The 13918-nt window shown below is 39.4% G+C and overlaps 1 protein-coding gene across 3 annotated transcripts in view; it reads left to right on the forward strand.

The window, feature by feature from the left end:
* PMEL (premelanosome protein) overlaps positions 1-13918 on the forward strand; it is a 706375-nt gene that overhangs the window by 665805 nt on the left and 26652 nt on the right. For all 3 annotated transcript variants that reach the window (XM_044083764.1, XM_044083765.1, XM_044083763.1), the window contains exon 8: positions 8251-8379. In XM_044083764.1, coding sequence (XP_043939699.1) covers positions 8251-8379 — 129 coding nt within the window. The remainder of the gene's footprint in view (positions 1-8250; positions 8380-13918) is intronic.

The raw sequence follows: 13918 nt of genomic DNA on the forward strand, positions 1-13918 counted from the left end.
TTCGCACAGTGGTCTTACCAGCAGCTACCATTGTCACACAACATCCTGCAAACTGACTATTGCAAATGGGATCTTCGATGGTGGATGAACAGTCATGAACTTACGATAGGCCGCCCATTTGTTCTTCCTCCCCCCATAGCCACAGTGACCATGGACACTTCCCTGATAGGGTGGGGGGGACTTTTTCAGGGGAGAACAGTTCAAGGCGAGTGGTCGAAAATGGAGTACAATCTGCACATCAATGTCCTGGAGTAAAGAGCAGTGTTCCTAGCGTTGCAACACTTTCACGACTACTTACCTCCGGGAACAGTTGCAATTCAGACAGACAACATGTCAGTGGTCTGGTACATAAACAAGCAAGGAGGAACCAGGTCTTACCCCGTCTTACCCCTTATGCAGAGAGGCCCTGAGGATCTGGCAATGGGCTGTGTCCACCGGACGCTTTCTCATAGCAATGCACATCCCGGGGACGTCCAACGTAATAGCAGACAGGTTGAGCAGAGCCATCCTGCTACCTCACGAGTGGTCCCTCAAAAATCAAGTAGCGGAAAGGATTTTCTGCAGATGGGGCCAGCCTTGCTGCGACCTTTTTGCTTCCCCCTTGAATGCCAAATGCAGAAGTTATTTCGCCCTACTTTCCCCTTCCGGTACACGATTGGCCCCCGGGTCTCCTATATGCTTTCCCTCCTGTTCCATTGATCCCAAAATTTCTGCAGAAAGCCAAAGGTCTGGACAGGACGATCATCTTGATAGCACCATTCTGGCCTCGACAAATCTGGTTCCCCTTCCTCCAAGCTCACCAAATAGAGGAACCTTGGACTCTGGACCCAGTGCCAGACCTGCTGACCCACTCGTCAGGAGTTCTTCACCCCTCTCTCTCATCCCTCAAATTGACAGCATGGCTGCTCCACTTCCCAGCTTAGCCAGGTCGGATATTTTGTCTCCAGCAGTACAACATATTCTGATTTCTTCCCACAAATCCTCCACTAGAAAATTGTACAAGAGCAAGTGGAAACGTTTCACGTGTTGGGCCTCCAAACAAGGTATAGATCCCTTGGTTGCTCCTATTCATAAGATTCTAGAATTTCTATCCACTCTCTTTCACCAGGGGGCTTCAACATCCACCATAAGGGTACAGCTGGCTGCCATATCTAATTTTCATGTGGGTGAAGGAGGCGCTACGATTATGTCACACAGACTTTGTAGAGCTTTCATGAAGGGAACTTATCTCCGACCACCTATTCGAAGCCCAGTTTTTCCTTGGAATTTAAACCTGATGCTATCCCAACTCATGCTATCGCCGTTTGAACCAGCTTCGTCATGCCCACTGAAATATCTTTCCTGGAAAACCCTATTTCTGGTGGCAATCACTTCAGCCCGCAAAGTTTTGGAGCTGCAGGCACTGTCAATTAGACCACCATATATGATATTTCATCCAGACAGGGTCACCTTACGTACTAATCCGTCCTTTCTACCAAAAGTTTGCTCACAATCTAATCTTAGTCAGTCCATAGAACTTCCCAGATTTTTCAGGAACCATACTAATAAGATGGAATACATGCTTCACAAATTGGACATACACAGACAACTGAGATTTTACCTGGACAGAACAAAAGAGTTCAGGAAATCAGACCAACTATTTGTGTCTCATGCAGATAATAAGAAAGGACTTGCAGTTACAAAAATCATGCTATCCAAATGGCTTTCAGACTGCATAAACTTTGTTTATTCATCTTCCAATCAGCCTACTCCCCTCAAAGTTAAAGCTCATTCTACTAGAGCTGTTTCTACTTCTCTGGCACATGCGGCTCGTTTACCTATAGATACCATTTGTGCTGCGGCTACCTGGGCCAAACCTCATACCTTTATTACTCATTACAAAGTGGACAGGACCTCCAGGGACAGGGCTTCCTTTGGTTCCACTGTTCTCAGGAATGTTCTCCCGTGAGCCACCCGGGGTTTAAGGTGCTGGGGATGCTACCCTTGTCTAAGAACAAAAGGCGAGATCGAACAACTTCACATAAAGAAGTTATGTTCTTACCATAACGTTCCATGTGAGTTGTTCATCTCGCCTTTGTTCTTACATTACCGCCCTCCTTCCCCCTCTGTGTTCTGGAGGAACAGGTATGACTCGTGGTTGGTTGTCTTTCTCATGGTTCTCTTAGACTGCCTGTGTCTATGTATGCGTGCGTAGTCGGACAGGTATAACATATTGGCCTGTATCTGTCATTACCTTTTATGTATATACGTGTATAGGTATTTTTGGTGCGTAGGCATGTGTACGCAGGTATGTTTTTGTTGTCTGGTTTCTTTGCAAACTAGATCTGAGGGTTAGCAGCAGGGGATCATAGGATAGGGACTGTGCCTCGAGCTTCTCTTAGATGCAGAGCTTGGAATGTGGCCGACTCGGAGCCGAGGGATCGGCTCCGAACCCGTGTGTAAGAACAAAGGCGAGATGAACAACTGACATGGAACGTTATGGTAAGAACATAACTTCTTTTTATCCTTTATTCTGCAGGTGTAGTACTTTGCACTTTTTGTGCACTTGAATGAAACTGCTACATTTTTTCCATTCATTAAGCAACACTAAGTCACTTCTTATAATTTCTGCCCTCTCCGGTATATCAAACTGGTTGGAAATTTTAGTGTTATCTAAAAAAGCTCCTTCCAGATCTTTTACAGTGTCAGTAGTTGTTGCTGTTTAGTTGGGTACAGCTCTTCATGACCTCAATAACTTTAGCATGCCAGACCTGTGTGTCCACCACTGTTTCTTTAAGTTCTTGTAAATTCATAATTACTTCAGTAATGCTGTCCATCCATCTTAGACATTGCAACCCTCTTCTTCTTTTGCCTTCAGTCTTTTCCAGTAACTTCTTCAGTCAATCTAGTCTTCATATTATTTGGCCAAAGCATTTGAACTTTAGTTTTACTATCTGACCTTTCAGTGAACAATCTGGATTTATTTCCTTAAGTCTTGACTGATTTGATCTTTTACAATCCAAGAAATTCTCAAAAGTTTTCTCCAACTCCAGTTCAAAAGCATCAGTTTTCGAGTGCACAGTTGTACTTGTAGCCCACCTCTTGCAGTCATATGATATTACTGGGACATTTCCAGGTTAGGATAATAGTAGAACTCTTGTCTTTGGTGATGGTGTGGGTTATGGGTTTGATTCCAATGGATGGAGGGATACAAAATATGTATGTGTGTTGTGTGTGTGTGTGTGTGTGTGTGTGTGTGTGTGTGTGTGTGTGTATATATATATATATATATATATATATATATATATATATATATATATATATATATATATATATATGTGTATGTATATCTATACATTTATCAATGCAAAGAAATGCATTATAGTGCTCTCTGGAAAATCGTCCACAAATCTAATTTGATAAAACATCCTTAAGAGATGACCCAGTAGTTAGGGGTCTGGGAATATATATAGACAGTAATCTGGTCTTTAAACAACATGTAGCCAAGGTGGTAAGAAAATCATTCTATGTTGCCCAAGTCATAAACAAAGGGTATGGCAAGCATCCAGGTCCAATGAAGTTATACTGCGACTCTGCTCATCCCTTATCAGACCCATCACTGAGTACAATGCCCCCTTTGGCATGTAACTTACCAGACACTTGAAACAGCTGGAACTTATTCAAAGGTTCCTCAACAGGAGAGTCCAGGGTATGAATATTCTGCCCTACACAGATTGCCATAAGGCCCTATCTCTGTACTATGTCTCGTACAGGTTACTGAGAGGCAATCTATGCCTGGCATATAAAGCATCCTCAGATCCAGCTCTGATGGAAGTCTTGCAAGTCTGCAAAACAAGCAGCACCAGAAACACTAGATACAAGTACTTGAACTTTGCCTGCAACATAAATAGAACATGCTGGAAAGAGTGATATGTGTCTCAAAACACCCCTGCACTATGGAATAAAGCTCCCCATCCTTGTGAAGTAGGGTTCATGCATGATGCTATTCAAACAATGCTAGATAGAGGTTGGCATTGAGTAAATTAATCCCCATCTAACATATTCCCCCACATAATCCTTAGCTATCTCATTGATAGCATACCCCACCATAAAGGCATTCAAGGTACTCTGGGACAAAACTGAGTTTGGTTGCATGGCTTAGGTTGTAAAGACTGGTGGTCATTAGCTTAGTTTAACCTATGAACCATTGATTTGAATAGACAGAGCAGTGTTGACAATACAATGTATTTGCTCTTTAATATCCTTTCCACATTTAACATTGCTTTCCTCCCAGTAAGCAATCATCTTTTAATTTCATGGTTGCAGACACCTTCTGCATAAGTCTTTGAGTCCAGGAAAATAAAAATATTTTCACTGCCTTCAGTTCCTTCCCATCTATTTACAAATAATTTATAGACTTCATAGGATTTTCAAGGTAACTGAGTCTCATGACCATTTACGCATTGCCAGTCCCCACCCTTAGTGGCTGATAGGACTGGGCAACATAATCTATTTTTTTTTTTAAATCTGAGCAGCAAACCAGCTTTTGCACTTTCTACTTCCACATTTGTCAAAAGATTCTGCAGCTGCTCCTGTCCTTCAGCTATCAAAGTGGTATTGTCTGCATAGTTAAAGTTGTTAATATTTCGCCCACCAAGTTTATTCCATCATATGATTCTGTTACAGCACATAAATAAGTAGTGTGTGAATGTGCAGCCTTCTGCATTCTTTTCCCAGTCTTGAATTAATCGTTTGTTTCATGTTTGATTCTAATTGTTGCCTCTTTGTGAGTACTCACAATAGTTTGTAATTGTCCATAAAGTCTCAGCACTAAAAGTAAATTAAATGAATTTGTAGTACTCCCTTGCATTCTCCATTATCCAGCAGATGATGGCTTTTTGAAACATTTTTTTAAAATCAGCTTGGACATCTGTTATTTCTTGGTCTGTATAGTACCAGAACTTAGCTAGAAGGCTGTTATGAATTACCTTGTTAACACATAAAAGGGTGCAAGTATTTATTAATTTGAGCAATCTTTAGCTACGCCCCTTTTTGTAATTTGAATATAACATTACCTTTCCCAATCTAAAAGCCAGTGTTGCATTATCTAAATTTGCCAGCAAGTTACGAGCACCACCAAAAAGCACCTTTTTGCAGAATTCTAAACAATTCAGCTAGAACTCCATTGCATACCTCCCAACTTCTTAGAGCAAGAAATCTGGTCAAAACCATACATAAAAGTGGGGAAAAGGCACAACACTATGGACAATTTTTAAATATTGCTCTTGCAAACTTAGAAAGTTGATAGAATAACAGGTTTTCCATTAGCATGAATTTTCTGAAGGGTATGAAGTCTGAAACTCAAATGTCTGTCATTATTTTTTAACTTCAATCATTAATGATTTGCCATTAATTTGACAGAAAACAACAAGTTTATAAAAAATGGACCAAAAACATTTGGCAAAAATCTGGACATTCTGCGAAAATCTGTAGAGTTGAGAGGTATTCTCCATTACTTCATGTGGCCTGGTATTAACAGTTCCTTCTAGGGCCCATTTTACTTAACTTTCCTGGATATCTGGCTCTTGGTTATAGACCATGCTATCATATTTATTAGTAAAGCTGAGTCCTTGTATAGTTCTAGTGTATATTCCTGACACCTCTTCTTAGTTATATTCTGCTTCTGCTATGTCCCTTTCAACTTTACCTTGTAGAACACCATTTTTTTACATGGCAGTTTCCCTTACATCATCAGTCTTCCTGAAGAGATGTCTTTCCCATTCTATTATCCTCTTCCAGTCCTTTGTACTGCTAATTTAAATACATCCCTAATTTCTTTTTGCTGTTCCCTGCAGCAGTGCATCATCTTGACAGTTTTCTCTATCTATATTGTCTTGTGCTTTCCTTCTTTCCTCGGCCGTTTCTAAAGATTCCAAATTATGTTTTTTAATGCAGTAAAGACACCAGGAATAAATGACATTGTATCTATTAAACCATTGTTGCGTGCACGGGCACTCCCCTATTGGTGTTTTTTTTAATATATTTTATACATTTTTTTTATGTATGAAACATTTTTGAGATGTGTAGTTTTAAGCTGCTGTATTTCCTTTGTAAACAATTTTTACTAAATGCTGATAGTGTGTTAGCATTGCATTGGTTTGTGTGTCTTTAAGAGGATAGAGTTCTTAATTAATTTGACTAAATGACTGCTTTTAAATAGGAAGAAGAATGCTGCTGTTAATTGTCTGAAGAAGCGGCTGTTAGGCCGCAAAAGCACTTACTCTGTTCTTTATATTAAAGTTTTAAAGCTTGTTTTTTTATTTTATGCATTTCTAAAGATTTCACAGACAGTCATTTTTTGCCTTCTATTTTTCACACTCTCCAGTTTTATTCAACACTTTGTTAATTTTATTTATCTCGTCCTTGCCAGCCATCTTACAGCATTATTCCTCTGGATCATTAATTCATACACACTTTTCTCATTCTTAGTCTTTTTAGTTAGAAAATTTTTGTATTTTTGGTGAAACCTTCTGGACAGTATCTTGAAATTCTGTCCATAGTTCTTCACAAACTCTAGCTATAATATCTGGTCCCTTAAATCTGTCTTTCAGCTACATGTTTGTATGGAATATTTTTAAGTTTGCACTAGTTGGCTTGTTTTTTTGTTTGTTTTCTTTAGTCTGATTCTAAATTTTGAAATAAGAAGCTAATGGTCTGAGTCACAATCAGTTCCAGGTTTTATTTTTGCTGTCTGTATTGAACTCTTGTGTCTCTGATTGCAAACTATATCGTCAATCTGATTTTAATATTGACCATCTGGGGATATCCATGTATAAAATGCATCAAAATAATTAGTTTTAGTGTGTGTGTGTGTGTGTGTGTGTGTGTGTGTGTGTGTGTGTGTGTGTGTGTGTGTGTGACAGTTGGAATGATGCTGTCTTCACTTTTGTATTTCAGGTATGTCAACACATTAAAATGGCAGCTAAAGTCCAGCCTGACAAACAGTGAGACATTTATAGGCATGTATACAGTGAAACAGGTAGTATTCCACCTAAGCTAACAGGTAATAAAAGTTAGCATAAGAAATTACAGGTGATAATGAGAATAGACTGTGTAACAAAACAGAGTTAACTATAGCAGTTCTATAACCACAAAACAAGGGATGAGCATGTATTTATTGGTCACTGTCCTACAATGAAAACAATATCTTGTCCAACCTACATTGTGCTTTGAAAGTGCAGACACTTTGTTGTAGCCACATGGGTAGTGTATTTGATGACATATGATGCTCACAAGCTGTCAGTTTCCTAAAGTCCTTGTTGCTCATTATGCATAATAATAGCAGTAAGCAGTTTGGAAGACGGATGATGCAGTGATTTTTTTCCCCATGCTCTTTCAAGAAAAAATAAGCACTTGATACTCATTTGCAATTAGCATTTTTATGTCTATTTATTTATTTATTTTCCATTTGTTGACCGGGTAGGTGGGCTTGTCAGTTGACCCTTTTCAGCCATATCCTGAGCACAGTGATATAATTCAGTGATATAATATTTTCTGTAAGATATTGCCAGGGCATATAAGTTTCATATCCAGATGAAAGAGAGAACAAAATAATGTTAAAATGCAAGGAAACACTGCCAACATGGTAAGGGCATATACTCATATGAAGTAATACATGCAGTTATTAATATATACACCTGCATATGAATATAGGTTTATGAATTTGATTAACTTAAATACTCTGTTTGTTAGCCTTATCACGGAAGCAAGAGCATTTTGCTTCATCAAAGAAGGATCCTTTTAAAGTTTTTTTTGAATGCATCTACTTTACTTGCCCTTAACATTATGAGATAGGTGATTCCACAGTATAGGCCCTGTTCTGGAGAAAGCTTTCTTACCAATGGCTAGTCTGAATCTGGGAAGGTAAATTGTAAGAAGGCCAATTCTAAGTGTGTAATTTTGGTCTCTTTCTGAGAGGAGGACAGTACCCTGTTTTAAGAATTTTGTGTATCAGTGCTCCCTGGAGGAGACTGGCTCTGTCTGTTATGAATGTATAGTATTCCTGATGACGGTTTGGCTATTGTTCAAATAGTTTTTCGTTTTACATACTGTTCACCTTTCACAGTTATCATGGTTTAGTGTGAGCCATCGGCTATCATTCTAGTGAGACAGCCTTTTTGTGGCTTTCAGCAGTTAAGTGAGGAAATATTTGGGTGTGTGAATGTAATAGATTTCTCTGAATGTGATTTTTGTCTCTGTTTTCTGTTACAGTGAGTACTGCCACTGAAGGCTCAGATGAGAACCTGCTTTTAGTAAAACGTCAAGTACCTGAAGATTCAGCAACTGCTGGGTGTATCATCTACCGGTATGGCAGCTTCTCTACCAACGTCAATATAGTCCGTAAGTGTCATGACTGCTGGTATCTTTTTTTTTTTTAAACAAGAAACATCTTTATTAAATTATCACTTATGACACAGGCAATCATACATTTATATGAATGAAAACAAGCCATATTGACATCATCCTAGCTGCAGGCATTTTACATCACAAACCATATTGACACAATTCCAGTTGTAAACATTATACATTACTTATAGTCTACCCAATCATTGTCATTCAAACATTTCGTAGCTCATTCAAATTCTCCCTTCTTTTATACCTCATTCCCCCCATGTATATATTATACCCACAATTCCCTTTTTTTCCCTATGTAGTTTGCTCCAACCCTTTTCTAAAGATCCTAATTCCAGTTGTTTTATCTCGGTTACTATATTCACTACTTCTACTAGACTTTGATTTCCATTTTCTAGTAATTGCTTTTTTGGCAGCCACCGTAATTAGACTCAGCAAGGCCTTACTATGTTTGGGCAATTCTGATTCTGTATCATAGCTCAGAAAAATCATTTCCCTAGTTAGTCCAATTTGCTCACCCAGCATCTCTGATAGAGTAATCTGCAGGGAATCTTTAAAGTCTGCCAACTCATTACACTTCCAGAAAATATGTTTCAAATTACCTCTTTCTTCCCCATCACACCTCCATCATTTGCTCTCTACCTAAGGAAAAATTCTCTGGAATCTACTTGGGGGTATAAAAATATCTGTGTAAACATTTCCAAGCAAAAATTGTAAATCTTCTAGATTTTGTTGCATATTATGACTGCTAACATCTTGTACATTAATTGTAATGTAACATACACCATGGTTGAGGCTGGATTTCATTATTTTTTTTAATTTATATGAGTTAGATTTCCATAGGGCCACAAGCTCAAATATCAGTTTTTTTTATCCATTATGGCCCCACATTAGTACATGTTATTGTGCAGTATATAGAGCAGTTAAACTTGGATGTTACAGAATGCTCATTTTATAGAAACAGGACCTCCAAAGCATAACAAGCTGATAGCAGACTTTTTTTTATATGATTCTGCCTTTACCTCCAAGGCCGTCCGCTCCCATAAGTGACCGAGTTGTCCTTTTCCAGCCTTATCTTGTCAGGAGCAACACTCAACATCACACCATTGTGAGTTTCTTGTTCTACTGGGATCTGCCTTAGTGGAACCCTGATTTTTCTTTCTGATCAAGCAATGATGAGAACCAGTCACTGAAGCAGCAAACAGTATGATGGCAGTGCTGGTTTAGAAATATTTTGTAAAGTTTTTTAATAAAATTTGTCAGAATTTAGAAAGTGGTCCTTGTCCTGAAAAGACTCATATGGGACTTTCAAGAGGACCTACACCAATCTAAGTGATGTGTAATACTGCACAAAATGTAGCTGACATGAGCATAGATAACGAAGGCAGTGTCTCTCAACAGCAGACATTCTGTTATGTAGCATATGGTAATACCTTATGGTCTAACTAGATTTAAAACATTACTGATGTGACTTCTTTGTTGCCTTTCATCTTAGATCATGGCTTGTGTTCTGAATTGCTAGTAAGGATGGTCTAGTGAGTCCAGTAATAAGAGCTCATCACAGGGTACCATTTCAATCAGAGCCTGTGTCAGTGAGAAAGTTTCATTATCCTCTTAAGATATGAACGCAAATGTCTGTGTGCATCAGTTCACTTGCTTAGTTATTTTATTTATTTTGAACAGATAAGTAGACTTGACTGCAGAGACTCGTTTCTGCCACAGCAAACATACATGAGCATGTGGTGACCCTGCAGCCATCAGTACTATATTGCCCACTTCAACATGATCATCATCAGGTGTGCAAATGCTACCATAAAGATTTGATGGCCATCTGTCACAAAATATGCAGTTGTGCCTCACCAAGGCTACCAAATTTATGAATTTTTGGGAAACTTTTTTGGGCAGGAATAGCTTATACAGAAGTATATTAAGCTACATGCCAGTGAAACCAGTCTTCCTGAGATAACGCAAGTGAGTTTTTCTAGTATATGACCACCCTCCTAGGTAATGCATGCAACAGAGCATCATATCCAAGGACCAAACCAGGAAGTCTCTTGATGGGGTTATCATCAGTTAGCCATCCAAGTAGAGGAATCAGTGGAGGTCATTCTTCTGCAGAATTTCAGCCTTGAAGGCCATCATGTTGGTCAAAACTTTGCACTCAGAGAAAAGTCTGCATGGTAGAATTTTGTAGTAGAGATGGTACCCTTAAGAACAAACTGAGTAAATCTTCTTCCTGTACCATAGACACTAATGCTTGCCAAGCATATCAATACAGGTACCCTGCAGCAGACAGGCATAATGCCCTGGAGAGTTACCATTAAATCATGACATCTGATGATGCACTCTAAATTCAGTGAGGTCCAAGAAGAGTGGGAATCTTCCATCCTCTTCAGAACAAGATGTAGGTAGAAGTAGAGCCCCTGGCATTGTTCCAAAGGAGGGACAGTCTCTATAGCATCTTTTAAGGGGTAGAGTTCAGGCCTGTCACACAAGCATTTTTGAGAAGGCTTGGTATCTGAGAAGAGTTCCTTCTAGGGAAGGACGTAAGAAGATATGGCAGTCTGTGGCCATTTTGAAAACTGTAGGTCTTTTGTTATGGTTCTCTAAGCTAGGACAAACTTAGAAAAATTGCCCCCTGTGGACAGGCCTGAAATATAATTAGGGCAATCAACTGTTGGCCAGGTGGAGATGTCCTTTTGGGTAACTTGGTTGGTACCTCAGGTGGTGTGGGCAAGACTTGTATGATGCTTGACGGCCCTCCTTTGTCTTTGAGGAGGCATCTTTTTTTTCCTGGTGGTTGGCTAGGCCTACAAGAAGGAGAAGTGGATTTGGGAGCTGAAGGAAGATAATAGAGATCCTCTACACTGGAAGAGGCATGCTTCCACTTGAAGACTCATTCATTAGGTAATGTGAAGGTTGGCTAAATAAAACCTCTTCCTTGAAGGAAGCTTCCAGCTTGGACTGGCTGAGCTCTTCCTTAAGGTAGAATATTCTTATCTAGGTGACCATGTATAGCATTATTCTTGAATCTGATGCCCTAGCAATAGTGTCAGCATAGTGAAAACTACAGTAGACCACATGGAGGGCCAGTGTCTGTGCTGTAGTCTGAGTCTCAGTCCTTACTCAATGAGCTCAAACTGGAAGGGGATGAGATAGGTATTTCAGTACCTAAAAAACTGGAATCTAAAAAGGGGAGAGATAGAGAGAGAGAATATTAATTGAGGGCAATGAGTCCCAGTGTGGAGACAAGTATTTGAGGTCTGTGAGACCCAATATGGCAAAGGGGAAAAACATTTTACCCACTCTGTCCAAGGTTTTAGACTTCTTGTCTGGTGACAAGGTGGCAAAGTGTTTTGGTCTTTGGGTCATGTACTGCACCAACAAGGCCATTTGTAGACTTCTACTCAAAATCTTGCTCAGCTATGAGCTTAATGATAGCATCTGCCTACAGAAGTAGAGTCTGTGTGTTTTTAGACTGCAAAACTGGAATTTGTTGATATAAGGGTGAATAGGGGAATTACTCAGGGTTCTTATTCTTCCAAAGGGCTTCATTAAGGCAGCTCTGAGGTGAAGAAAGTCAGAGGATGGTTTATTGTGGACTTCATGAGGGAAGAATCTGTATTTGACAGAAACACCATCATCTTATATCAAATTACCCGCTGTCCTAATTTGGAGATCCATATCACCCTTAACAAATCCATCTACTACAGGTTCCCATCAGTGTCCCACATAAATTATGGAAGTTGCCTAAAAACAGTTGAGGGGTTAAATGTCAAACCAGATACTTTTCTTCGTAAGGGACTTCAGCTACTGAGGCATTGACTTGTGTACTTAACTGTCTCTAAAATGAATATGAGGGGTATTTCTTAACCTTTAATACAAATACACTGGAGAAAATGATAAGACTGTTCACTAGAGACTTTAATATCTTTGGACTGGTCCTTAGTAGCCTAGCTCCTGTCTGTACCCGATCCCATATCTTCATGTCCTGGATAAATATGATCACAAATAAGTTGTGATCTCTGTTAGGCTTAGTGGTACCATGCTATCACCAAATGAAACCATCTAAGGGACATTTCCAGGGCAAACCTACTTTGGCTAATAGAAGACCTGGACAAAAATTACCAGCAGAAATGGGCCCAGGTGAAAGGGCTGCTGCATTCATTCACCTCCACCTTTTACCAACACCTAAACAGCTGCATAGAAAAATCATCCACTCTAAATGTATTTCTGGAATAAACCCCTCTGATGGAAGTCTCATATTAATTGACTGTAAAAAAATAAGGAAACTAATGAAAAGTTTTAGAAAATCTCCATGTCTCTTCTTCAAGGATGCATTGACAAACCAGGGGAACTAAGAGCACAATTAGAAACTGTAAAATGTAGTTAAATTTTAGGTCACTACAGACACCAAAGGGAGCTACAAATCATTACATAATTATGTCAGGCAATTAAGTAAATTAAGGAGTAATGTCCAGCAATGCACTGAGCTCATCTGCAATATCACATATTCTTACCCCAAGGATATAGCCAATATATCAACAGACAAATACAGAGCTAACTTTGCTACACCTATGCAGATTGTCCTCCCTGCATCTTTGAAAATGTAGCTGCTCCTGAAATCACTTTGGAACAAGTCTTAGAATTTCTGTCAAAGGCAAAAATTAATGTTTCCACAGGACCAGACAGCATGCATGGCTGCATTCTCATCAGTGCAAAATATTTACACTCTGTCCTTATACTCAAACTGTTAAGCCTCAACCTATCCACAGGGTTTGTGCCTGATACCTGAAAAAAAAAAAACATTGGGACTTGCCTGCACAGGGAAGCTCTTCTACAGACCCAGGCAATAATAGGATATCAGCCTCATCAGCCTTATGTGCAAGGCTGTGGAATGTATCACAGCACAACCAGTTTTTACATTCATAGCCAACTTAACTGATCTAGACCCCAGTCAGTTCAGTTCTGTCAAGGGCAGGTCCTGCTTCCTTAACCTAGTATGTCTTTGAAAAGGTGGATAGTGGTCACTCTGTGTGTACTGTTTATCTCAAGATGGCCAAAGCTTTTGACACTTATCCCCATGTTGGAATTATTGAAAAATTAAAGAAACTTAATACAAACCCTTATATTGTCTGTTGGGTTGCAAACTCGATATCCGACAGATCCCAAATTTTGGAAGTTGCTGGTACCCTCTCTGAACACAAAATATTAACTAGTGGGGTACCATAGGGAATAGGTGCTGAGCCCTCTCCTGCTTGGAATTTATTTTACAGACATTCTAGCCAATATCCTAAAAGTGTGGATGACCAGATTTGGTAATGCAAGCTGGATATCCACTAATACTAGCCATCTTCTGCAAAGGCTGGAATATGGACTACCTGGTTTATCAAAAACGCTCTCAAGCTAAAAGCAAAAAAGTGCAGAATAGTAGTTTTCAGCAAAAAGGCTGCTTCTACCTCATATATTGTAAATGGTACTCGACTTCAGACAGATATGGCTGTAAGAGACCCAGGTATTTATGCTG

Source organism: Protopterus annectens, chromosome 9.part0 (genome assembly GCF_019279795.1).
Source record: "Protopterus annectens isolate FY-2018-M chromosome 9.part0, PAN1.0, whole genome shotgun sequence".
In the NCBI taxonomy this organism is placed as follows: Eukaryota; Metazoa; Chordata; order Ceratodontiformes; family Protopteridae; genus Protopterus; species Protopterus annectens.